Here is a 27,637-nt window from a genome sequence, read left to right on the forward strand (position 1 = left end):
GCTGAAAAACCCCTTCTTCATCTCGGCTGGAGGGACAGGTTCTATCGTGCCCTTCCATACGAGGGTAGCGATCTCCGCGCAAGGTAGCAGCATTTTCGTCCTTCACCAAGGTGAAGTGGACACCGCTGAACCTGGGCGGACGCCCAGCGAAGTGAATCGCATAGCCGAGTCGGACGGTCTGGACCAGCCATCGCAACGGATTGGAAAGCGCAAGCCACATGTCCAAGTTCCGCGGAAGTGTGACCAAAGGGACAACGTCATCAGATGTACCGGAAGGTGGGGCCTCGTGGTGGGGCGGAGTTCGAGGTGCCACACCACGTCATGGCCGTGCTGAGTCTAAGGACATCGAAGCACTTACCTGGCTCCTTGTGACCACCCCCAGAACAGCCTGGGACGGGGGAGGAAGAGGCCTGTCCTCGTGACCATGTGGAGACTGTCACATCGGGGGCCTATTTTGTGCCACAGCTGGGCGCTCAGGGGCGGGAGACTGCCGCTGGAGCACCAAACCTGCCAAATAGAGTGGTGGACGGTGGTCGTGATGACGGCAGTGCACACCGGATACGTGACCCAGGGAACAAGGAAACCGCTCTTGCTGAATTGAGTACTGCAGCCACTTGAGCATGCAGCGCAATTAAATGCAAAAGGTAACAAAAAGATGGAGAGATCTGCTTACCAGCTCCAGAGCAGCGGGTTTCGTTGTCCCTGGGTCACCCGTCTCAAGGGCGCTTTGAAGCCTTTCACGGGTTCTGGGCGGCCGCGAGTCAGGTGGCGTCTGCTTCCTGTAGTGGGCTCCACGCCGGGGCCGGGCCAAAGGTGCAGTCAGCGCAGAGGGATGCCCTTGGCGATGAGTAGATGGGGTGTGGGATCTTGAGCCACGCCGGGGCAGAATATGCCGGCTAGCATCTGTCAACTGCTCCACCGTCGAGAACTGGTGGGCAAAGTCCTTGACGGTGTCGCCGAATAGGCCAGCCTGGAAGATGGGGGTAGCAAGGAATCGTGTCCTGTCGGCCTCACCCATCTCGACCAGGTTGAGCCAAAGGTGGCGCTCCTGGACCACTAATGTGGATATCGTCCGCCCGAGAGACCGTGGCGTGACCTCCGTCGCTTGGAGAGTGAGGTCAGTCACCGAGCACAGTTCCTGCATCAATCCCGGGGCGGAACTACCCTCGTGCAGTTCTTTTAGCGCCTTGGCAGACTTGCAGGAGAGCCATGGCGTGCAGAGCGGAGGCAGCTTGTCCAGCGGCACCATAAACCTACAGGCCTTGGACGGGGGCTTTGGGCACCCACGCCAGGTGGCGGCACTCTGCGGGCATAGGTGCACCGCGAGCGCCTTTATCCACCGGGGGGATTGCCGAATAGCCTTTGGCCGCCCCACCATCGAGGGTAGTGAGGGCAGGGAAGCTGAAAAGATCGGGACCGGGCAGTAAAAAATGCCTCCCACGACCTTGTCAGCTCTTCATGCACTTCCAGGAGGAAAGGAACAGGGGCGGGGCGTGGCTTTGAGTGGCGCCGTGAGCCCAGGAACCAATCATCGAGCCACGAGGGTTCAGGGAAGAGCAGAGGGTTCCACTCTAGCCGACGCTCATGGCTGCCCAGGAAAGCATGTCATCATCTGCGGGTCAGCCTGTGACTGGGCAATCGTCCCCGAAGGGAGGAGCCCAGCTGAGGCTTCCGACTGGACGAGCCTGCTCTCCGATGCTGCGCTCGAGAGCTCATCACTTTCACGGGCTCCGAATAAGAGGTCGAACTCGCCATGAGACGAGCCAGCGGACTCATCCGGACACCCAATCAGGGCAGACGAGCATGCTGGGGAATGGGAGGTCCGCGGGGGGGATACCCAGCAGAGGCGGTCCCATTGGGGTCCCCAAATCGTCCCCAGTGCTAGCCGCGCTGGCCTCATACCCATGGGTAAAAGGACCGAGGCGGGGAGCCTCTGGGGTGGCTTGCTATCTTACGATGGCAAGCCGCGACCGCATCGTTGCCATGGACATGTCCTCGCAATCAGAACATGACCATCCATGAACGCTGTCTCCACGTGAGCAGTGCCCAGACACGAAAGACAGTGATCGTGACATCAGAAGGCAAGAGATAATGAGCACAACCAGAAATAACACACAATTGGAAAAGCATCTTTAGAAAGACGCGTTTAGAGAAATATACTCTTTTAGAGAAATATACTCTTTTATTTCTGCCAAAGCACCCAGGAGCATTCTCTGCATTGCACCAGTGCAGAGGGGGAGAAGCTGCTGAAATGCACCGTCAGATCCAGCAGAGGTGAATGAACAGTCGTGGGAATTCAGCTCAGTGAGCATGACCGTTCGGCTCCGAAGAGAAAATCTGAATGAGTGGTTGCATACTAGCTCCTTTTATACCCGTATGTCCGGGGGAGTGGCATGCAAATACCACTCGCCAATTTTCATTGGCCTTTTATCAAAGACCAGTGGTGTCTCGGGCTCCCAAGAGTGACCCCTAGTGTCACTACATCGACACAACGTCGAGTGAGTGACAGATAGGGAACTAGATACTGTATAGAATTAGATGGATCAATGGGGTACTTATGAATGGGACATATCGTCAAGCTAAATATTGTGGCTGTACTAAAGGAAGTCCCATCTAACAGTTATGTAAAAGAGCCAATCATTCTTTTAGTGTAAGATAGGGACATGGCATGACAGTTTACTCAATAACGTGCATGGGCATTATGGTTTGATTACACTACACAACTTTTAAAATCTGAACAGATTTCACATAATCAGGCATCATACCATTTTGGAGATTTAGGCCTTTTCCCATTTTCCAAGTAGAAGAAATGTGGAACTGTACTTTAATCCCACTTGTATCCAACAGAGAGACAGAAAATAGCTGCATGGAAGAGTTACAAACATGGCCACCAAGGACCCTGACTTGTTTAAAAAGACAACAGTATCATGTTGTTAGCCTAGCAACATGCTAACATAAACTCTGTTGGAATTTTTTGTTTTTTTTTTTGGTTTTTTTTACTATTTGTGTGGTGCTAGCATGGAGTTGCTGAATATGTAGAGAGCTCTTGTGAAGAGAGCACACTTTAAAAAAAGTTACTTATGAGGTTCTGTTTGATGTATTCTCAGCAATGTGTATCCAAAGATGAAAGATGCGTGCTTTTCCTCTCCCACCTCTTTCTGTCGCTCACTAAATTATATCATGACTGCATCATTATTTTCTATTTGTCTTGTTCCCTCTGTATTTTGTTCAAGTAAAAACCTCAACCAGGAAAACAAAAAAATCCAACCACATGGGAATGATTTTGGCCAGGTGTTTTTCTGTACCATCAGACTCATCAATTTCTATGTACCTTCTTAGTTCAGGTACTTAATACTCCCCTTTCTTCTTTTGACTTTGAATCAATGACCTCCCTGTTTACCTCTGCAGCACTTTCTCCTCCCCCAAAAAATCAATGCAGATGAAAAATAAGCAAAGATTCCCAGTGCTGTCTTCTCCCCATGTGCCAATGGGGGTCCCAGAGGGAGGCTGTGGCCCTGCTGCTCAGTAATTCAGGGTTAAGCCGTGCGAAGAGAAGAGGTGAATATAATGCCCTTGTGGGGGAGCTAATTGGGACATTGAGTCTGAGAAGACAGGAGGCTGTGTTACCGGCCAGGCTGTTGGGTTAATTTAGCCATCAGAGAGGTTAGCATCACAGAGGTGTCTAGGGAGCTCGACATGCCTTCCTCAGCAGGGCCCAAACCGAGTAGCTGTAACTTATGCGAAAGAGTGGCTAGAAGAAAAGAACAGTTTTGTTAAAGAGGTCTTTGGTCAGATTTACAGTATATGCAAGGCAAATCAAAACAAAGTAACAATATAGATTTCCTCCCATTGAGTACAGTGGGATGCATTGTGCAGATTAATCTTGCAGTTTACAACTATATCTCAAATGTTGAAGTGATTATAGAATAGCAACAGCCGCCAAACCAACAGTGGTTTTGAGTGAAACACTGTCAATAAATCACATTTTAAACATGAGAGCTCTGTGAAACCACTGCTGCATAGAGAATATATACTGTATCAATAACTAGAACAGTTTTCCACATTATAAATGATAAATGATGATTTTAATTGAATGATGTGTTGCACACACTTCAGTGTCAATGTACATGTGACATGAACATGAATTTTGCATTACTGTCTGCCAATACAGCAGCCAAACCTTTATAAGATGCTTTATTTGATCTTCTTTGCATTATAATAATCCACATTGTCACTATAGATGAATAAATAAATCACATACAACACACTCTGTCCTAAAAGTGCTAGGAAATCATAAAGACCACAGCATTTTTCTCCATCAATGCATTTGTCCAGTAGCCCTTATTTAAATGTGAAGTGTATAACTGTTCTTGTGGTATGTACTTTATGTGTGTGAGTGTATAGAAGACATAAAAAATATTTCTCACACACCTTTTGACAACACTGACCTCATGTTAAGGCAAAGTCTTAAATAAATGTGACACTAAAAGCCCCCTAGCCTCTCCGTGTGTATTTTTAATCTGCTCTCTCACTTATTTAGAATTGGTAAGCATTTGTTTTATTGGCCATGGCGGGATTTCTCTCGTTTAAGCCATTACTGCAGATGCCAGTCCAAACCATAAGGGCATCTCAACTGTTACATTGCACGAAATCGTGACTATTGCCACTGCTATAAATAACCACAGATATGCCTACATTAACACACACCAGGAAGTTTTCTGTGTGTCTGTTTGTGAATTGGAGGGTTCATTATGTTGTTAAAGGTGACGTAATGTGGGTGTGAGAGTTGTTGTATGGTGGCTGATTTATCTGTTTGAGTAACAGGCAGCTATAATCATTAGAACCAATAAAACAGCAATAACTAAATTACTAATCTTTGTTTACAGGTCTTCCTAGTAGTAGGTAATTTAATCTTTTTGCTTTGACATAATGGGCAAAAGTTATTTAAAGGTAATGGGCCTCATTCATGTAAATTCTCTGATTTATGAAAGTGTTCGTATTTTCAAAACGTTAGTTGGTACGAACAAAATTTACACCTGCACCCGGCTATGTGTAAATTGTGCATAAGACATCCGAACGTGTTGTGTTCTTTCAGGCAAACTGTTGTGACTACATTTTGGTAGAAGTGAAATTAAATAAGTAATAACATTTTTTTACTAATAATTTAATGAGTAAAATAAACCTTAAAAAATAACATAAATTAGTAAAAAAAAAAAAAAAGAAACAAAAAAGAAAAAAGCCTTTTTTTTTTTTTTTTTTTTTTAAACCATAGCCTATACTTATTTAGAAATGTTTCTTTAAAGATTGAATTAATTTTTTTCAAATTATAATTTTTTTCTAAATGTTAAATCCATATATAATCACTTTGTGGGCAGGTGCGTACACAATACCATGCACGGGGAAAAAATATAAAAGCCCGCACATTTTCGTATAGCTTGCAAATCTGTAATGTCATCCAGCGTTTCGGTCATAGATCTTCTTCAGGCATTCTATTCAATTCTCTGAAGATTCTTCCAGTTGCACACACAGTTACCATCATAATTTAACCGAGAAGTTTCACAAATGATGCTGGCGATGCCCTGCGAACTGAACCAGAGAAGGTTAATGGTGGTGGACATCCTCCTCCTGCATGTACAGTACTGAACATTTTTTACACTCATATGTCAAACCATTTTTATTGACTTTTTGAACTGTTTGATTCAGAAAAAAGCATCATATGACAACAAAAACTTGCGATGACAGTAAGTCCTCACTTACTTTGAGAAGTCGTTGTGCTTGCTAAATCAAAATTTTACAATGTGAATACACTTCATTGATGAAAATGATTTTATTACTGTTCCACATAGATGTTAACAGCATTTACTAGTGAGTCTGGTACCTTCCTTATATGGTGTTTTCATGGGAATAGATTATGATATGTGTGAATGAACGTGCACATGCCCCATCTTTATGAATGTTTGCGTTGAAATTAGCGATGCACCGATGTTTTAGCCAATAATTGGTATCAACTAATAAAAGCAATTATCTCTGCTCTATCAGACACTGGTTGAGTGTTAAAAGGAATATTCTAGGTTCAATACTGTTTAAGCTTAATCGGCAGCATTTGTGGCATAATATTGATTACCACCAAAAAATATTTTTACTTATCCTTCCTTTTCTTACATAAAAAAAAAAAAGAAAAAAAAAAAGGAAAAATATGGGTTTACAGTGAGGCATTTACAATGGAAGGGATAAGAACATTTTTTTAATAACCACAAGACGTAAACAATATGCATGTTAACATGATTTTAGTGTGATCAAATTGCTTACCTTTTCTGTGTAAAGTTATATCCAATTTTAGAACTTCGCTGCCATGACAATATGACAGCATATACCCTAAAACCTTAAAACAACCATAAAAGCCACAATTTAAACTACTTTACAGCTCAAATAATATACAAGTTTTAACAGAAGAATTAATGTAAGTGCTTTTTAAAAGTTATAAGCTTCACATTTCTGTCTTTAAACCTTCCAAAAATTGGCCTAATTCCCTTCCATTGTAAGTGTATCACTGTAACCTAGATTTTTTTGCATTTTTTAAAGAAAAGTCGAAATTATTTTTTGTGGTAATCAACATTTTGCCACATATGCTGTCAATTGAGCTTAACTTGTATTGAACCCAGAATATTCCTTTAATACCAGCTGGACATTGTTCTAAGTAATTGGATATCAGTATTGGCTCACAAATTTTGTATCAGTGCATCCCTAGTTAAAGAAGTTCTCTCTTAGACCAGCTTAATTTGCAGAAATAACAAGGAAAGATTTATAGCAATCAATTCACCCATATGATATTTGAAAATAATATAGTTTTATTTTTAAATGAACAAGGATAATGGATGCATTGGACAGATTGTTCGATTATAGTTGGGGCTATATAGTTTTGTACTTCATGTAGTTTTAGATTTTTGAGTTGATCTGTACCTGGTAAAGACACTATCCCCCACTAAATATGACATACATGTAAATGCATACACACACATTGTTCTGTATTCATCTCATCTAATCCACCTTAAGAGAATAAGGCCTTATAAAATGGATTAAATCCAGTAATGTCATGAAGCGAAACTTCCTTAAGCTCTCTTGTATTTTACATATTGCTCTTGATCTTCTGTAAAGCTGAATTAGGAAGAATATAATTACTGTACTCTCACAATGACCCCTTTTCTCTGAAAGAGGGCTTTGAAATTTGTGGCTAGTTAAAGCAATAAGACAGAGTGATGTGTCTTTTTTGTGAGTCTATGTGTGTGTGTTTTTTCTGAGCCCCATTAAATTTTTTATTGCGCAGTAGCTCATCAGACGAGAAAAGCCCAGTGGAATAACAGTGATTTTGTTATAATAAGCAGAGCTACTACCTGGTTCATTATCTTTGTGCTTAAACTTCTTACCTACAATACATTGCATAATATACCCTTCAATATCCAACGGTCACGTTTTTGTCCTAACTGTAAAAGACAAACAGCCCTATTTACAGATTAAATTAACTGTTTATTTACATATTCAAAGGGCTTGATTAAAAGGGAAAGTTACCCAAAAATTATCCTCATTTGCTTAGCCCATATTGTTCCCAAACTGTATGTCTTTCTTTCTTCTGTAGAACTTAAAAGACGTTAAACTAGATGACTGAGGCTGTCAGTGTCTTACATTAAAAGAAAGAAATTAACAAAGAAATCAGAAGAAAGATCAGGGTGGTAAATAATGACAGAATTTAAATTTTTGGGTGAACTATCCCTTCTTCAGAATGATCTGAGGTTTAACATCTCCTTTACTTTTTGTTTGGACTGCTAAGACATTTTTACACAAAATAGGATTAAAAATGCAATATAACATTTTATTTCTGTGATGATAACTGTACACCACTTGTTGTGTAGATAATTGATGTTATGTGAAAACAATTAAATGTTTATTGTTACATAATCTGTATTGTTTCACATACTATTTCTAAAAATATTTTAGGTGACATTCAATATATCCTGCACAGTATGAATTATGTTTCATTCCATTCCAAACAAAGCCTGTGTCTGTCAAGGCACAGAAGATGTTTCCCAAAGAAATTATGGAGAGGCCGTCATGAAGAGATGCTATATTGCGAGAGATTATTGGAGAAGATAATATTGCAAAATGCCAAATTAAAGCCATAGGGGAATCACTAATCCTGTCAAGCTCATGAAAATAATATTGTTTTAAATGAAAGGGAAAATGTGTCCAAGGTTCAGGCAGTGGCATATGTAGGATCCGATGTCTTACAGTTGCAGTTGGCATCTGTTCATCCTCTGAGGTCAAAAGACTGAAGTGATGTTTGTGATATGAATCCCGAGGTTGAGACATGGAAACAAATAGAATAATATTAGCGTAGATGCCATTCTATTTTATGCAGAGTTATAGATCATGATAGTGTTTCTGGTTCCGGCATACCTATCTAAAGCAGCCTAATTGTGAGTTGATAGATAAATTAGGTGTATGCCTGGCTAAACAGATGAGTCTTTAATCTAGACTTAAACTGTGTGTCTGTATCCCGAACAGTGTTAGGAAGACTATTCCATAGTTTAGGAGCCAAGTATGAAAAGGATCTACCTCCTTATGTGAATTTTGATATTCTTGGAATTATTAACAAGCCAGAATTTTGTGATCATACTGAACGTGATGGAATATAGCGTGTCACAAGGTCACTTAAGTACTGTGGAGCTAGACCATTCAAAGCTTTGTATGTAGTTAACAGAATTTCAAATCAAATCAAAATCAAATCAAATCCCTTTACTGTCACTCAACCATATACACATGTGCAACAATGGGTGAAAGTCTTGGGTGCAGTTCCAAGCAACACAGCAGTATGACAATTGCAATAAACATCTGATTACACATAACACAGTTTATACATCAAATTTAAATTTAAATTTACGAATTTTAAAATTAATACAAAATTTAAAAGGTAGCCAATGTAACGACGATAAAATTGGGCTAATGTGATTATATTTCTTGGTTCTAGTCAGCACTCTGGCAGCTGCATTTTGAACCAATTGAAGTTTATTTATTGAACTTGCTGGACATCCTCCCAGTAATGCATTACAAAAATCGGTTCTGTTAATCTGCGAATAGAGAGTGGTGGAACTCCAACTCTGTACATATCATAAATAGGTAATTCCTACAATTCGGTGACATTCCGACTTTAAAACTTTTGAAAAATAAAACGTACTTTTACAAGTATCTTCATGTTTCATCATAAAGGGACATGTTAAAGATTGTATTAGTCATACTGCTCAAGCTAAATTACAAACAAATTCAGACGTCCATCCAGTTAAATGGCCAGTGTCAGGGTGGAAAATAACAGGGTGGACATTCAGTGGATAAATTAGCCACTACATGGTCTGTGATTGATATCCAGAAAATATATTTGTAAACTAATATTTTTTATTTTTTTATTTTATTTCTGTTCACATAAATACTGTATATTGACATTTTTTAATTATAGTAATTTCCCATATATCTTCCCATAACAGGGTGGACATGTTATGTTTGACCACATATGACTAACACCACAAAGTAAAGGAAAACATAAAACAAATGAGTTACAAACTTCAAATAACTCAAAGAAATGGCTGATGTCCACCTCCAGTGTGTGTGTGATGTCATTTCATAACACATATTTTCAATGAAAGGTCATAGTATGACATAACAGGGTGGACAATAATTCAAGGGGCACACAAAAACCCTCCACTATCAGTGTTAAAACCACAAATGAATACTCATTAGTAAGAGAATGTAATACTAAACTTTTAATTATATAGGGTAAAAATAGAAATAGGAATGATTTTTGTCAAATATGTCTGATGTGCAGTTTTGGGGACATGAGGAAATGACACAGAAAAGTTTGAGTTATTTAAAATGTAACTTTTAAGCCAACAGAAGTGTGTGGCATTATAAAAAGTCTTTATTCTTTTTAACAAGCCTATTAAAATTGTAATCGGGTGAAATTAAACAATATAAATACCACACACTCTTGTACTGTGGACTTAAAGTCACAGAATTGTAGGAATGACACAATTTTACAGGCGCTCCTGCACGATATGCTGCTTTACATTGAAAAACAGCACGGATGGATGCAAAAACACGTTCAGAGCGAAGCCGTCCATTTTAAAACAACATGAAAGGTGTGTGTGTTTCAGGTCAATTTCTCTCGATTTGTGAAACATTCTCAGCAGTTTGAGTGTGAAGCTAAAATATGGGACAAATGGCATCGCGTATGTATTTCATACAGAGAGCAATATTTTCCCTTCATTACGTGACGATATCCTTAATTTTACCTGATTCTACTGCTTCAGCGTGAGGGTGACTCTCTCTCCACTCACCTCCATGAATTCACTCAGTCGATGACTGTGGTGACAGCGGTTGTCAGGGGTTGGGAATAGCAGAATTCAAGTGATAATGCACCAATGACAACAAAGAATCTCCAGTTTCACAAAACAGCATCCGATACAGTTAAAGGGAAACTAACACAGAAGTAAATTATGGACTTCTTAAGTAGCAAAACAAGTGGGTAAACCAAGGGTATACACAACTATTGATCCTTGGAAGTTGTTATACGCAAGCAGCCCTGGAAAAAAGTAAGCATACGGCGAATACGTGCGTATTGCCCCGACTACACCACTGGTGAGTTGGCATAATGATCTCGATCCTAGGGTAACGGAACTCTCTGAATAACACGCCGACTTCACATGTGATCATGTTGTTTGATTTTACAAAATGTATTTATCTGCATTTGAGATATATAAGTTATATACAAGTATACAATGCTTTATGACATTCCATTAACATTTATTATTTTTAGTTGAAACAGCTCAATCATATTGTGCAAAGTGTACATGCATGAGTTTCCAAATTACTTTATTTAACTAATTATTAAATACATTATTAAAATGAATCAAAAGAGCTAAATCTGATGACACCAAATTCATATTTGTTTATGTTTATTCCTTTAACTGTTTTCTTTTCAATTGTATTCAGTGCTCAAATTGAGGGGGGGGGATCCGGGACCCCCCATGAGGCATTATGGACCCCCCATAAGAAGTAAAAAAATAGACTTAGGGGGGTCCCCAAGATACTTATATTTTAGTAAAAATAATAATGACAAATCTGATTAAATTCATGCAGTGGATACGGTAAATTTCGTGAATTAATTATTTATAATCATTTATATTAAGTTTGTTTATAGGCTAGTTGTCATGTCTCTTTCAAATGTAAACGCCCCACCCCACATCTAAAGACCGCTAAGCACATGACATCGTTGACCTGACTGCTTGCTTGGCTTCGCTCCGGTGAAGCTAACTTTAGCTAAAAAATGGAGAATAATAAACCTCCACTCACAGTCGGGAAGAGAAAGCTTCTTACTGACTTTTTTGAGGGGTAATTTTCTCTCTATATATCTTTCTACTATATCTATCCACTCCATGTCGGAGCTTTTATATTCCTTGCATAAATTGGAAACATTTAGGCTTACTCATTTTTCATTATTAATAGGCCTGGTTCTACGGGGGTGCTAGAGATCGCGATGAAGATGAGTGACAGCTTTTTAGTGATTATAAAGGGAGCGCTCATTGTGCGCTTTCTATGCTATATATCCATTCAGAATTTGTACAAAACTTGTTTTTCATGCTGCTAAGAGGAGGACCAACGGCCACATACACGCTGCAAAGTTTCGGGAATTACATCCGCATATAAATGTGGGATTCACTCTTGAAATAACATTGATTGACATATTGATAACCTTAGCATTGTTTGTTCCTGAATAAAGCAGCCTTTTTGACTGAAATGGTTGAATAGTCTGCTGACTGACTCACTCATACAGTCCCTTGCCGCCACCTACTGATATAATAATGTAACTGCACTGAAATCATTGAAAAATCCCCACCAACACTAACACACAGACTGACAACCTGTCTTGTCACAGTTTATATTTTTAATATCTAATAAACTAGTTTCATGCATTTAAACAAGTCGTTTGGAACAAACATTATTATCACAAAGTGTCACATCAATCATCCAGTTGTTTTTAGGGTAGTAAATACTACATTGGTAAAAAATGCTAGAATTATTCTGCTGAATGTACACTACTGTTCAAAATGTCAAAAGTCTCTTCTGCTCACCAAGCCTGCATTGATTTGATCCAAAATACAGTAAAAACAGTAATATCTTAGTGAGTCTGGAAGCCATTTGATTATTTTCTACTGTTTTTTCATTTCAATGTATTTTGAAGTCTTTTTGACATGCTTTTATGGGTCTTCAGGTGCCTTATATGTAGTCCCCTGGTATATTTGCCATAGTTGCCCTTTTGGGTCTGCTGCTTTGTCACCCTCTAAATCCAGTATTACTTGGAGTAAGCCATTTAAAGAAGAATAGTAGCTTATCTCTCTTTGTTATATAACATTGGACTGAAAATGTATATATATATATATATATATATATATATATATATATATATTATTCTTTATCAACACAATAGCCTGTTCTTTTATGTAAGCCTGTTTTTAATAAATAGTATATAGTTATGCATATTATGATCAAATAAAAATATTGTATATTTTGTATAAATTGTGTAATGTGAAACTATGGTGGGTACCCCCCATAAGACTTGATTCAATTCGAGCACTGATTGTATTGATCCTCTTGACATGCACCAATCAATAGTACGCACCTTTATTTAATAAAGTCTTCTCGCTACAGTAATTAAATAGCAGATGTAAGTGCTAAACTTCTGTCTGGGAGCCTGTTTTCCATTAAAAGATTGCTTTTAATTCTCAAGAGGCCTTTTGGGACTATTGCTTTGCCTTTCGTTTTATCTCACATGTCACTTTAGATAGCTTAGCTGACATTCATTGGGGGAGAGAGAAAGAAGAAAGGAGAAAAAGTGTGAGAGAAGAAGAAACATAGATGGAAGGTCAAGGAAGAGAGAGAGCAAGATAGATAAGAGTCAGAAGTGGAGACCAAGAGACAGAGAGAAAAGACAGGCTGCTAACTGAAAATCGAGCCCAGGAAAAAACATTCAATGCTGAGCAGAAAGACAGTTCCTCATTTCCTCGCAGTGCTGTCCTGTGGCATATTATTATTATTATTTTTTTTTTTTTTTTACAGATTTTGACTCTTAAGATCATTGTCTTGTACAGAACAAAAATCACAACCAGTCTGAGATTTAATTAGAAATGCAAATGTGCAATGAAGACAGATTGCGGGTATTGAGCAAATATGCTAATTTAATTTTCAACGTACTGCAAATGTAATAAACAAAATGTAATATTTGGTGTACTTAAGTATCTTCATTTGCAATCATACAATTAAGGATCATTTTAATACCTTTTTTCGATTTCGATCATTTCCTAGCTCTTTCTTCATTCACAATATGCACACAGATTGCTATGCAGTAGCATATGACTCCATACCGCAATTTTCACGTTGATGAATTCTCTTTAGTATGTGTATGTAAACAGCAAGTCATTGTTACACCTGTAAAGGATGAAATTATTCAAACCTTCCAGGAGTGAATCTGATTTGTTAGTGTGGTTTTGTCTGATTGTGTTTGGTGTGTAAAACACCAAAGGAACTTCCCTTGTACTTTCTAATGACCAAAAAAGAAGAGATCCATTCCAATCAGACTTGCTCCACACACACATACAATATGTTGTACTTTGCAGTCAGACAGTGTTTTCACTAACACTTCAACCCAACATATTTGATAGTAGTATGTGCTCAAGTGCTCTGCCTTTGATTAGAAGACCCCGCTTGGGAAATGAGTTGATTGGCTTATAATCCGTGTCTATGTTTTTGTGTGTGTTTGTAAGTGTGTATATACGTACTTGTGTATGTGAGTGGAGTATAGTAGGTGTCATAGACAGCTCTATGTAAAGGTGCTTAAAGAGAGACAGGGAGTATGCAAATACACACAAGGTGTTTATGGGTGTACTTATATGCGAGTGTGTACTCATCAGGTCATATTTCTCACTAATCCCCTACGGTAGCTACACGAGACGCACATGTGCGAACACGTGGATAATCCATCGTATACACACACACACACACAATCCATGCAGTGTGCACATGTACATGCAGGTTTTGCACATGCACATACACATATACAAAATTACATAGTGTAAGGAAACAGGCTTTACAGATCGGCACCCTTAACCATTTTATGTGCCTCACTGTAACCTTGATAATTGCTTTTTATTTTTTTATTTTTTTTAGAAAAAGAGGGATGAATCAAAATAATTTTTTGTTTTAATCAACATTTTGCCACAAATGCTGTTGATTAAGCTTAACAAGTACTGAACCAGGAATATTCCTTTAATGATGGGTATGAGTGCATTTGATTATTAAACTCGCTAGGTTGTAAGGCTGCCTGTGCAATACAGTATAATATTAAAAACAGAAATGTTGCATTTTGTCACGTTACACTGCTAACTGTAAATACTAATAGTTGTCTCAAACTGTAAAAAGAATACCCTGAAACGTAAGTTTTTACTATTCTTACTAGTTTTAATTAAGTTACCGTTACTCTCTAAATCCTAAAGTTGTCATTAATAAAAAGATGTAAGTTTTGGAACATTTTGGAATCATAACTCAAATTTAAACATTCTTTAAACTTTGGCTTCGAGGACTACTAACTCACAATGATCAAGTACAAAATTGCAGCTGTTTGGAATACCCATAAGCCCTTGCGCTTGAATAAATGATGTATGTTTGGTCAAAACAAGGGAATTCATGTAGAAAAAATAATAATAATAGTTATTTAAAAATGAATAAATTTTTAATTCTCAAGACTATTGTTGTTGTTTTGTTGTAGCTGGTTGATAGTTGTGATTTGTGTGAAGTCACCATGAGGGTGATTAGTGTTGCCTCTGGTGAACTTGGAGCCTTTTAAATTTAAGCCATACGTGTTTATTCAATTGTACTTTACAAAAGTGCAGATGTATGTGCACTAAGAAGTACTGAGTAGAATCCAATATGCCATAAGTCCAGTCATAATTTCCTTTATATGATGTACTATGACCCAATTTAAATAATTAAATAAAAACTACGATACTTTAATCACAGATGAGTTAAGTTTACTTGTAATTGATTAACGTTACTTACAGTTATAGTATGAAGGATTTACATGTTTCCATTGATCATGGTATAAATATTGGGGGGGTCTTGGGCCAATAAGCAACCACCTAGAAACTGCCCTAGCAACCACCCACAACATCCTAGCATCATATTGGCAAGTTTTGCACATCAAAGCACCACTAACATTCTACGGCAAATGTAGTTTGAGTTTAATGTCATATGACACTGCAGATCTTGAAGCAATTCCAATGCAGAAGGCTGTAAGGAATATATATGATGCCATTTTTTTTTCACAATCTCAGTGGGAACAATTATCAGATAATTTTTCTATCAATCTTCGAAAGAAACAAGTAATCAGTATGGAGATTAGATTTAGCATTAATTGGTGACTCATACTGGCATTAATTCACCCATCAGTTTGCCATTACCACAGACAGAGAGAGAGAGACACACACACACACACACAGAGAGAGAAAGAGAGAGAGAGAGAGAGAGAGAGCGCATCAGGACCATTTTCCTAAAATTATTCTGACACACGCATATACACTCAGCAGAATTAGCGAGTGTGATATATCCATGGGTTGAGGGCCTCGTGGGTTGGCAGACAGCAGTTCACAGATTTAAGAGCAGGTTCAACAAACTTTGGTCAGCTTCCTCAGCACTTTTTCTTCCAAAAAAGGCAGTATTTAAGCAGTCAGCAACTCATTCCAAACCCCATCCACGAACACAAGTTGTCACATCCCTCCAGTGAGGAGCTGAGGTCCTCTGGAAATAATACAAGTCTTGTTTTAGTCTGTGTTTTCAGCAAAAGGCAGTAACTAATGTCTGAGTGGGTAATGCTGACATTGAGGAGTGACAAATACAAACTGAAAATAGCTTCTGGATATATATATATATAAAAAAAAGTTAAAGAATCAAATTTATGCAACGTAAACAGAGCACTGTTAAATTTGGTATGAATTCTCAAAAATGTCCTGTGCTGATACAGCAAGGATTTTGGAAAACATGGAAAAATAAATAGGAATTACAACAATTTATGCGGTAGATCCTAAAATCATTGTGCCTTATTGTTCAATAGCAACTAGTCATATACTAATATATAAAGACAATTCAAACTTCTGTAATGTGATGTGTTTATGAGTGAAACACATAATTCTGTGAGACATATTGTAAAACGGGACTTGTATTGGTGTCTGATGGGATTTTATTGGTTAATCTTGTTTTTACCCACCCATGTGGTCTTGGTTACATAGCTATAGTTATTATATTTTGATGAAATATTTTGAAATTATATTTATTATACTATATTTTAAAATATATACAATATACAGTATCAATTTGTGTATATATATATATATATATATATATATATATATATATATATATATATATATATATATATATATATATATGAATTTAAAGATATTTAAAGAGATAGTTCACCCAAATATTAAAAGTTACCTCATCATTTACTCACTCTCATCCCAGATGTGTATGACTTTCTTTCTTCTGCTGAACACAAACAAAGATTTTTAGAAGAACATCTCAGCTCTGTAGGTCCATACAATGCAATTGAATGGTGATCAGAACTCTGAAGTTCCAAATGGTGACCAGGTCCAGAAAGGGCATAAAGGCAACATAAAAGTAATCCATAAGTCTCTAGAGGTTAAATCCATATCTTCTGAAGTGATATGATAGGTGTTGGTGAGAATAAAGCTTCACTTTTGACCAGTCTCAACTAGTAGGTGGCTAAATGTGAAAGTCACTTCCACACCAGAATGTTGAAGTAAAAGTGAAATTGTAGATTTACAGGAAAGAAGGACTTAAATATTGATCTGTTTCTCACCCTCACCTATCATATAGCTTCAGAAGATATGGATTTAAACCACTGGAGTATTAATTGATTCATTTTATGCTGCCTTTATATCCGTTTTGGACCTTCTGAGTTCTGGTCACCATTCACTTGCATTGTGAGGACCAACAGAGCTGAAATATTGTTCTAAAAATCTTTGTGTATGTTCTGCAGAAGAAAGAAAGTAATACAACTGGGATGGTATGAGGATTTTTAAATGATGAGAGAATTCTCATTTTAAGGTGAACAATACTTTTAAATATATATTACATTTAATATTTATATAGTAAAGTTTATTTTTATTATTATTATTATTATTATTATTATTACTATATTGTCATATTATTATATTACATATGAATTGTACATAATACCACAAGAGACATTTATTAAGAGAGTAAAAGGAGTCAGTTTTGATTTCAGTTTGATTTAGAACAATAACTTTGTTTTAAGCCAAGTATGCAACTAAAACTCTCTATACACAAATTTTAATCCCAGTAACAAGTTTTTTTTTTTTTTTTTTTTTTTGGGGAGTTGGGGTCCTCGTGACCTCTTAATGTAAGACGTAAAGGATATTTTTGTAATGCTAATGTAATGTTTATTATAAGCATGTGTGGGAGAGAATAAGAGATCTTTTAGGTTTAAAAAATGAGAGGTTTTGGGTTTATTTAGAGTTCAGCTTTGAAAAGATTCAACCTTCTCTATTCTGTTTTCATGTGCTGTAGAGTGTATTGAGTCTGTGCCGGGTCAGTCACACTGCAGTACATCTGCAGTACAGTTCGTCTCTTTCTATTCATGCAGTTTTAAATTAAAATCAACTGCTCTAATAGCCTGTGAAAACACTGAATGTGTCCTTCCTTTCTTTCTCCCGTCTGACATGAAGGATCCACAGAGTCGTACATCAACTCATGGTGGCTAATGGAAGTAATCCAAGTTGATTAGCAGACACCAGAGCATCACTTGTTTTCACACCCCACTGCAAATGAAGGAGAGAAAGACAGGGTGCAGGGATATTTAGGTGGAGGGAGGGATTGAAACAAGGTGGTTTAAAATGTTTTTTTTTTTATGCCAAGAACCCCAAACATGATGTGTTCCTGAAAGATAAAGGCAGCAATATATTTACATGTATTAGCATGAAAAAAAGACAATGTAATTTTGAAAATGAAATATTTGACTTTTATTTGTCATTCTGCTTGTCAAAACAAATTGGCTTTTTTATATTATATATGTATTATAAAATATTTACTTATTAATTATTTACTTAAGTATTCGATATATTAAGTGGGAAGCGTATCTTTTTTTCACAAAATATTACACAAGTTAGAGAAACGTTTTCAGTTCAATTCAAATATATTTGTATAGAACTTTTCAAATATATATACCATTCCAAAGCAGCTTTGATGAAAAACTCACTAGAAAAATGCAACAACATAAATAAAACTATTCTTTCTTCTTCCATAGAACACAAAAGGGAGATGATGGAAAGAATTTAATTTTAGTCACCTTTCACTTTCATTGCATTTGTTTTCCATAAAATGAAAGTTAATAGTGACTGAAGCTGCCATTCTGCCTAAAATCTCCTTTTGTGTTCCATGGAAGTAAGAAAGTAAAACGCATTTGGGAGAACAAGGTGAGTAAATGATGACAGAATTTAGATTTTTGGGTGAACTATCCCTTTAATTATAATAATAATAATGATAATAATAATAATATAATGGTAACAGTAATAATAATAATAATAATAATAATAATAATAATAATAATAACAGTAATAATAAAAATAATACAAATAATAATAATAATAATAATAGTAATAACTTATTTCTGACACTGAGAGATAGAGGAACAGAGAGAGAGTTTGTCATGCATGAAGGGTAAGTTGGCAGGACGCTCTATGGGGACTCAGTGATACAGCACAGAACGTTTGCCTGCAAGCTTACATGTGCTAAATTCAGTCCATGAGCTTTTCCATCGCTGACTCACACTTTTTTCTCTCCTCTTGCTCTCTCTCTGTCTTTTTCGCTCTTTTAGAACGACTCCTGGGGGAAGCAGTACTCTTACGCCCTATTTAAGGCCATGAGTCACATGCTGTGCATCGGGTATGGAGCCAGGGCACCCGTCAGCATGTCAGATCTTTGGATCACAATGCTCAGTATGATTGTGGGTGCCACCTGTTATGCCATGTTCGTGGGCCACGCCACAGCCCTCATCCAGTCACTAGACTCGTCCCGAAGACAGTACCAGGAGAAGGTAAGGAGAAGCTCACCTCTTTTACTTGTTGGTTAACTATTTTATTTCTTATTTATTTTTGCAAGTATTGGACCAAATTGGTCAAGAACATGTCTGGGATATATTTCATCCCAAAATAAAAAATAAATTAAAATAAATGACATATTTTTTTTTTTTTTTTTTTTTTGCATTGTGACATTATTTTCATAATAGTTAAGCACATTTTCCCCAAAATCATAATTATTGCCATGCAAAATAAATAAATAAAAATCTCAGTCTCATTGCTGTAATAAGAAATAGGACATTTTACTTAAACTGTATACTGTAATATACTGTATACTTTTCTACTGCCAGTAATTTATGCTGATTTATATATATATATATATATATATATATATATATATGTATATATATATATATATATATATATATATATATATATATATATATATATATATATATATAGTTTTTTAGTTTTTTGTTTTTTACTATAAAAATTATTTTAAAAATGTGTATAACCATAATGAGAATCTAACGAGAGTCACTCATCATTGAGAATAATGACAATTACAAAAAAAAAACAAAAAAAACTCAAAAGGAAAATGTCTGAACGCGGGGCCTGCAACAAGCCACGTGATAAGATGTGCGGATTGACGGTCTCAGACGCAGAGGCAACTGAGATTCGTCCTCCGTCACCCGGATTGAGGCGAGTCACTATGCCACCACGAGAACTTGGTGAGCGCATTGGGAAATGGGCATTCCAAATTGGGGAGAAAAGGGGAGAAAAAAAATGTCTGGACACATTACGGTAATCAGAATATTATTATTATTATTATATAATATTACTCCCTTGTTTCATCATTGCTCCTCACATGAAAACATTGTTGTGTGTAATTTAATTACAAAATAATTAATTACTGTAATCTGATAAAAAATGGTGTAGTTAATTATATTTCATATTCTTTTTTATCAGATTACAGTTGGTGACTTTCAAATATGTTAATTGCTTAGTAATACTAGTAATAAATACTTAGTAATAAAATGACTTATACTTAGGTTAAATTTCTAAAAAATAATATTAATGTTCATTTTATGTTCTTACATTTAAAAAAGGAATTACATTAATATCTGTTTGCATTTCTGTGATAGCTGAAGAGTGTGTAGCTCCTAACGAGTCAACAAATGTGGAGAAATATAGACATTATTTTGAATTGGCTGTGTGGAAATATAAAAGCTTTTCTGTGAAAAGTGTTTTAGAAAGTAACTTATAAGTAACTAGATGACAGTTAGATTTTCAAGAGTCTTGGCCCATTTGAACATTACGCCAGTGGAGGTATGTGGTACTTTTGGGATTTTGGATCATACCCTACAGGAAAACCGTAAGTTTGTTCAGTTAGAAAAACATAGCAACCCAAGTCAGAACACTCTGAAAGTCTGTGCCAAGTTTGGTGGATGTAGCTTGAAAGCTCTAGGACAAGTTTCAATCAGACATTTTGGTCTTGGTTTAGGGATTTTTTTATATTATACCCCCAAACCAAGCCTGTTGAATAATAGTATGTTGTCTTTGTTAAGCCTAGATAATAAGTAATGTGATTACTTTACCCAACACTGGGAGTAAACAACAGTCCTGCCCACTGATAGCTGCACACAAAAATCTAGCGTAGATATTGCAATGGGACAGCAAACTCTCTACCAGTTGAAGTACCCGATTTTTGTATTCCTCCATTGCACAATACTGTCACAGTGCCCAGCCCTATTCCAATGCATTTCAATTTCAGTTTATTTTCAAAATAACGTTTGTGACTGTGTAATTCTCACTTACACAAATTTGTGTACAGGTGTCATGGCTGCTTGTAGAACTTTGTCACCTTTCCGTAGACATTTGGTCTCATGTTTTGAGTTCATTACCAAGCTTAATCGAGGCTTGTGATACTTAAGTCATCGAATCAGCGATGCCACTGTGTATTGATTCCTCCTGGAGACACCATGAGAGAAGCACAAGGGAGATTATCCCTCATTCTAGCATCTTGTCTTTGAGAGCTTGTTGTACCATTAGCGGATCATTATGTCCCTTTGCTTTCAAAGAGGATTAATCCCAAGTTAACAACAAAAGCACTCTCTCAGGGCCAGAGTAAGCAAGGGCAGCCCGTGCTGGGGTGCATTTCCTGTATACCGACTGTAACAAGGTTAAAATGGGCAAGGAGGAGGCAGGAACCTGCTGAACAGTAAAAATAATGTTTAATGAAAACTTAAAAGACACTAACACGGCAGCTGCGTGTGGCTCTCTCTCTCTTAAACTGCCACATCCAGCTCGGCTTTGTCCCTCTCCTCGGCTGATTAGCCCGATTGGGGGCCGGCTGTGCGTACTCACGGCCCTCCCCACCCTCCTCCTCGTCACACTCCACTCGTTGCCCTTCCGGCCGTGCCGGCCAGCAAGCTTTTCCCACCTTTCGAGACCTGGGAGGGAGACAAGGGGAGGGAAAAGGGGAGAAAGGGAAAGAGTGAGGTGGAGTGACAGTGAGAGAGAGAGAGAGGAGAAATAGAAAAAAAATTGCTCGCCAGTTCCCAGACATGCCATCGCCTGGCCCTCGACCACTCCTCCACCCACTGGCGGATGACAGCCGCTCCTCTCCGGGCGGACCGGAGTGAGTCCTCCGACCCCTGGTGGATGGAACACCCCTCCGAGTTCTGCCAGCCGGCAGCGAGCCCCTCCTCCCCTCACGGATGGCGGCCGTTCTTTCACGTCCAGGCGGCCGGCAGCAACTACTCTGTCCCCTGGCAGATGGCCGTGGCTGCTCCTTTGGGCAGACGGCAGTGGAGAGGACTCCACAACAGTGCATCCCTCCTCCTTCCCGGGTTTTGGGACCAATGTAACAAGGTTAAAAATGGGCAAGGAGGAGGCGGGAACCGGACGAACCATCAAAATAATGTTTAGTGAAAACTTAAAAAGACACAAACATATAAACACACGGCAGCTGCGTGTTGCTCTCTCTCTCGAACTGCCGCATCCGGCTTGGCTTTATCCCTCTCCTCAGCTGATTAGCCCGACTGGGGGCCGGCCGTGCACACTCACAGCCCAGCCCCACCTTCCTCCTCATCACACCAATGTAACTCATTGCTTAACCACCATAGTAAGATGCATCGTTGAAGAAATTAACTAGCTGGTAAGGACGGTTTCCCGAAACCGCAGTAACTATGTCGCACATCCATCGTTCGAACCACATTGTTTCAACAACATAGAGCAGTCATTAGTGATGTTACTCAGGGGGTGGAGTAATAACTTCAGCCAAAATTAAATTATAAAAGCTAATTTACATGTACACCAGAAAGCCATTTAATGCAAGAAAGCTGCAGAAGACAGGAAAGCTGCATGCACTGTGTAATGCGACAGATACATACGCTGATGGGTTTCACTATACATCAGACTTCGGTGTTCCCCCGACGCACTTGAGCACATAAACACATGCACACTCTTCAAAAGCATATAAACGGAACTTAGGTGTTAACATAAATACATAAAAGCCGTGTTCTCTGACAAAAAGTGTGTGTGATAATGCGCTATCTCTTAACAGCCTTTTAATCCCTTAAACGGCTGCATTCGCGTTGATGTGATATTTCAGAATGCCGCTTTCTGCAAAACCCTGGAATAAGTCATTTTCTTAAATGCATGTAAACGTGGTCAAAGTGTTGACTGAATGAAATATATATATATGGAATGAAAGATGTATAAGCCTCAGTAAAGTCAACTGATGTCCACACAGCAAACTAATAAGGAACTATGCCTCTAAACAGGTAAAGAGCTATAGTTTCGGGAAACACCAAATCGTTAAAGTATGTAACGATGGAACTTGCAACCATAGTTGGCTAACGATGCTTTTAGGAAATGCACCTGCTTTGTCCCGTGGGAGGTGGGGCTTATCTCATCTGGACTTTGTTTGGGTGGCAACATGCACGACCTGAATGAGTCGAGTTAACGCCACACCACGTGCACGTCATCCAAACATGAGCCATCAGGTTCTTCGTTTAATGGCATTACGGTGGCTGAGTGGTAAGACAAGATAAAAATAAGGAATGGGATTGCACGCAATGGACTTATCACAGCCTCAGTTAAAAATATTTTTTTATTTACTGAATTGCACTGCGTAGAACTAATCTTTCCATTTAATAAAGTTACATCAGACATGGCAATATTTTTGTTAAGGTAGTAATTACATAAAGGCCAAACCCTGTAAGGGCTAACCCATGGACCTGAACATTGGTGAGATCAATTGTGCACTTAAACTAGGAGCTTAAAGGTGAAGTATGTAGTTTCTGCACCACTAGCTGCACCAAATGGAATTGCAAAAATAATTCAGTTTTCACAATGTTTTCAAAAACTCCCCCTATCTTTCACTGGTCACACTAACAGATAGCCACACCCCAAACCAATCATTGGCTGAGGCAATTTTGCTTTGTTATGCTTGTCATTGACATATAAAATGATAAAAATGAGAAATCTAAAAAAAAAGTTATACTGCAATAATATATTCTACAAATATGTAAAATAATTTAATTACTTTAAACATATCATGTTGTGTAATTATCAGGTAAAAGGTATTAAAATACTTCCCTTGCACCTTGAATATATGAGATTGAACACAGCTTAATTGTTAATTTCAAAAAAGTTTTAAAACATATTTTTCAAGGTATTTTTTTATATAAATATCATGAATTTTTAAGTCAAGTTTTCTCAGGGTTACACTATATGACCACCAAAATGTGCCTTTTCATTAAAATGTCAATATATATATATATTTATAAACACTTGACTGAAATGTTTCCCATGATCTTAAAAATCTTTTGATCTGAAGGCGTATGCTTAAATGTTTGAAATTAGTTTTGTAGACAAAAATAAAATTGTGCCACCATATTTCAAAAAGTTTTTGAAATTGATGACTTGGACCAAATAATAAAGAAAAGCAGCCAGTAAGTGCCCAACATAGATGGGAACTCCTTCAATACTGTTTAAAAAGCATCCCAGGGTGACACCTCAAGAAGTTGGTTGAGAAAATGTCAAGAGTACATTTCCGCAAATTCTAGGCAAAGGGTGACTACTTTGAAGATGCTAAAATATAACACAGTTTTGATTTATTTTGGATTTTGTTTAGTCACAACATAATTCCCATAGCTCCATTCATGCTATTCCATAGTTTTGATGACTGTACTATTATTCTAAATGTGGAAAAAAAAAATTATAATAAAGAATGAGTAAGTGTTTCAAAACTTTTGAACAGTAGTGTGTGTGTGTGTGTATATATATATATATATATATATATATATATATATATATATATATATATATATATATATATATATATATATATATATATATATGTTAACTTCACACTGTCTCTAAACGGTTTCACAACATGACATTTTTTTACTTAAGCCCCAGAAAATATATCAAAATAACTTTGAAGTGAGTTGAAAACATGTTCAACATAGAAGAGATGTATTTAAGTAATTGTTATGTAAATTGCATTTTTAACATCTTTGAATTATGAAAGTGATCTGAAAAAAATAAAAATAAATAAACCCTAACCCTAAAAAAAGAGCATGTTTTGGTGAATGTTTTTATTGGAGATTGACCGATATTGATTTTTATTTATTTATTTATTTATTTATTATAACTGATGCGAAAGCAATTATTTTTATGTTGACATGTCTGATAATGGATATTCAGAACCAATATTTAAGAATTTACATTTTAGGCGCACCCACCAGATGGCACCATGCACCGCTGATTCGATATTAAATAAAATAAATTATTAAGCAGAAAAGTGTAAATATAAATTAAAACATAAATAAAACCGATCATTGGTCAGTCTCTAGTTTTGATAGCACCAAAGAGCCACAGTGTTACACTTTTCAAGGAAGTCAACCTATGAATGGCTTACTTATATTTGCCTGCCAATTAAACTAATTTAGGAGAAAGTATTTTAACTTTGAAAAAAATATCCAGTTAAATATCAGAGGCAATGGGCATCCTTTAAATGTATCTAATTCTCTGTGTAGTAGCATATACGCATGCAGGCAATCTAACCACTATCCTGAGATGAGCACAAGCTCATTTTCATTTTATATTAGTTGATTTGTGACCACAGTTTTAAAATATCATCTAGGAGATTACGTAAATTTATAAAGTTGCATTTTCTCATTACACACGGCCTATACATCTTCTTGATTGACAAAGCCATTAAGGAGCAGCCTTTTAGAGAAACGGAGTCTAGGGTTCCCATCCAAGTTAATGAAATTCCTTTACTCTGGAAAACAGGGTGCTCCGTACATCCATGGACCATGCGCACAATCAATTACCCTGCCGTGGCCACTGTGTACGGCCTTATTAGAGTTCCATACATAAGCCCTATTCGGACGGCAGTTATGTTACATGGGGACATGAGGTAATTCCGGCATTTACAGGGGGTAGTCAGTGATTTTATTGCCGTCCGAATCCGAAATGTCTGTGTTTTTCTCCCACCTCTCCTGGCCAAATTACTTACTGTTTTTTGACAAACACCAGTGTCTTGTGGTAATTTAATTACTGTCTGAATCCACATTTCAGAGTTTATAATCCAAAAGCCATTTTAGAATTCCTTTTTGACCACTGCTAAGTGCCGTACGTTGCACTGCGCATGGTAACAACTTTGGCAGTAATGGACAGTTGTGAAAGTTGCAGGATTGTGTAACAGAAATTTTTTAAATAATTCACAATAATAAAATTACATCGCCGCTCCACCACAGTGAGTGGTAACTCTTAAGTAGAAGGGAAAGAAAAACGAGAGCCAGATCACGTAAACTTTTTAAATGGTCCATTATTATGGCAGCAATGTAATAACATTTTAATATATCACATTTTAATGTAGAAACGTTCACTAAATACATTTATATATAGGGCTTGCAGGATTACTCATTTATACGGGTCGAGTAGTCTCAGAAAAGTTGCCGGGTTAATGTCTATCTTATTTAAAAGGTTTAATTTCCACCTCTGCTTTTTAAACACTGACAGATAATTCCAAATGTTGTCCATCATTTTGATAGATAAAACATAAGAAAACTGTTTTTACCATCACTCCTCAAATTTCATTTTAACTATCTTTACTGTCTTTGATATGTGCGGCTTCTATATCTCCTTGCTTAGGAGAGGTGATGTGGGTGACGAAACATGCTTACCTCCTTTGACAGATTTATTTGGCTGCGTTGATAAACAGTCTTGTCCCTACAGTTTGTGGATTGATGAATTTTCCATATAACAAGCGCAACTGCAATCATGTGATCGACAAAAAGTCTTGCTCTTCCCTCGTGATTTAATTGTCATCCGAATGCATGAGTTTTATCACAAAGGAGCCATGAAAATTTACTTTTACAGATGTCACCCTGAGAAACAATTGCCGTCCGAATAGGCCTATAGCCAGTATCACCTTCACTGTGACAATGACGCAGCGGTCTGTAATGGACAAAAGGCTTCAATGAATTTACATTTCTCTGCCTGTCCTGGCACTGACTCTTATCTTCCATTCAAATATGATTTTGTGACCTTGCTGTGGCCGTGTGGCATTCAGTACAGGCAAACGTGTTACACACTTTACGTTCTTTTTCCATTTAGAATCGCAATGTGACCGCTGTGGTTTCATCCCGACATAATGCCCATTAAAATTTGGCTCTATTGCAAATGGATATTAGATACGACTCCTCTGCCCAGAGATCTGCATATGGCATTCATATTGCCTCTCATTGGACACTATATATAAACAGTGGAGGAAAAATGAAAAAGCCAATATCATTGGCCTACCCTACTGAGACAAGCATTGCTGGTCATCAGCATATGTTGTATTTTTGGATTTGACTTCCTTGCTCAACCTGCACACTGGAAAATTACCTTTACCAGCTAAGGTTTGCTGATAAACAGCATAGCTATGCCAGTCTGCCAGCTAGACCAACATAAAACCAGCTTAAACCAGCCTGGACCAGTTTAGGATTTCTTTTCAGTGTTGTAAACTGCTAAATTGGATAATAAATGACTAATAGCACTGTTCCCAATCCTAGTGATGTCTGTTGCTGTCTACTGCCTACATAGGTATACTAACTAACTAAGTGACTGATGTGGAAAGCTCTACAAAGGCAGCAAATTTGTACGCCATAAAAATAGCACTTCAACACAAGAGTTGCTAAGTTAACAAAACAATACACTAATAAGCATAAATTATATAGTGCACACAAATATTACGTAAAATATTCAATTTTAATTAGCATTTTTTTTATATTCAGTATTGAATGAAATTTAAGTACATATTTTTATTTTATTAAATATATTTGCGATCAACATTTTTCTCATTCTGGGATGTGCCTACTTTTATTTTAATATTTATTTTATTGCATATAATGCCTTAA

The 27,637-nt window shown here is 37.3% G+C and overlaps 1 protein-coding gene across 2 annotated transcripts in view; it reads left to right on the top strand.

The window, feature by feature from the left end:
* LOC127430769 (potassium/sodium hyperpolarization-activated cyclic nucleotide-gated channel 1-like) overlaps window positions 1-27,637 on the top strand; it is a 150,688-nt gene that overhangs the window by 85,200 nt on the left and 37,851 nt on the right. For both annotated transcript variants that reach the window (XM_051680815.1, XM_051680816.1), the window contains exon 4: window positions 19,013-19,231. In XM_051680815.1, the coding sequence (XP_051536775.1) occupies window positions 19,013-19,231 (219 nt within the window). The remainder of the gene's footprint in view (window positions 1-19,012; window positions 19,232-27,637) is intronic.

Source organism: Myxocyprinus asiaticus, chromosome 40 (genome assembly GCF_019703515.2).
Source record: "Myxocyprinus asiaticus isolate MX2 ecotype Aquarium Trade chromosome 40, UBuf_Myxa_2, whole genome shotgun sequence".
Lineage (NCBI taxonomy): Eukaryota > Metazoa > Chordata > Actinopteri > Cypriniformes > Catostomidae > Myxocyprinus > Myxocyprinus asiaticus.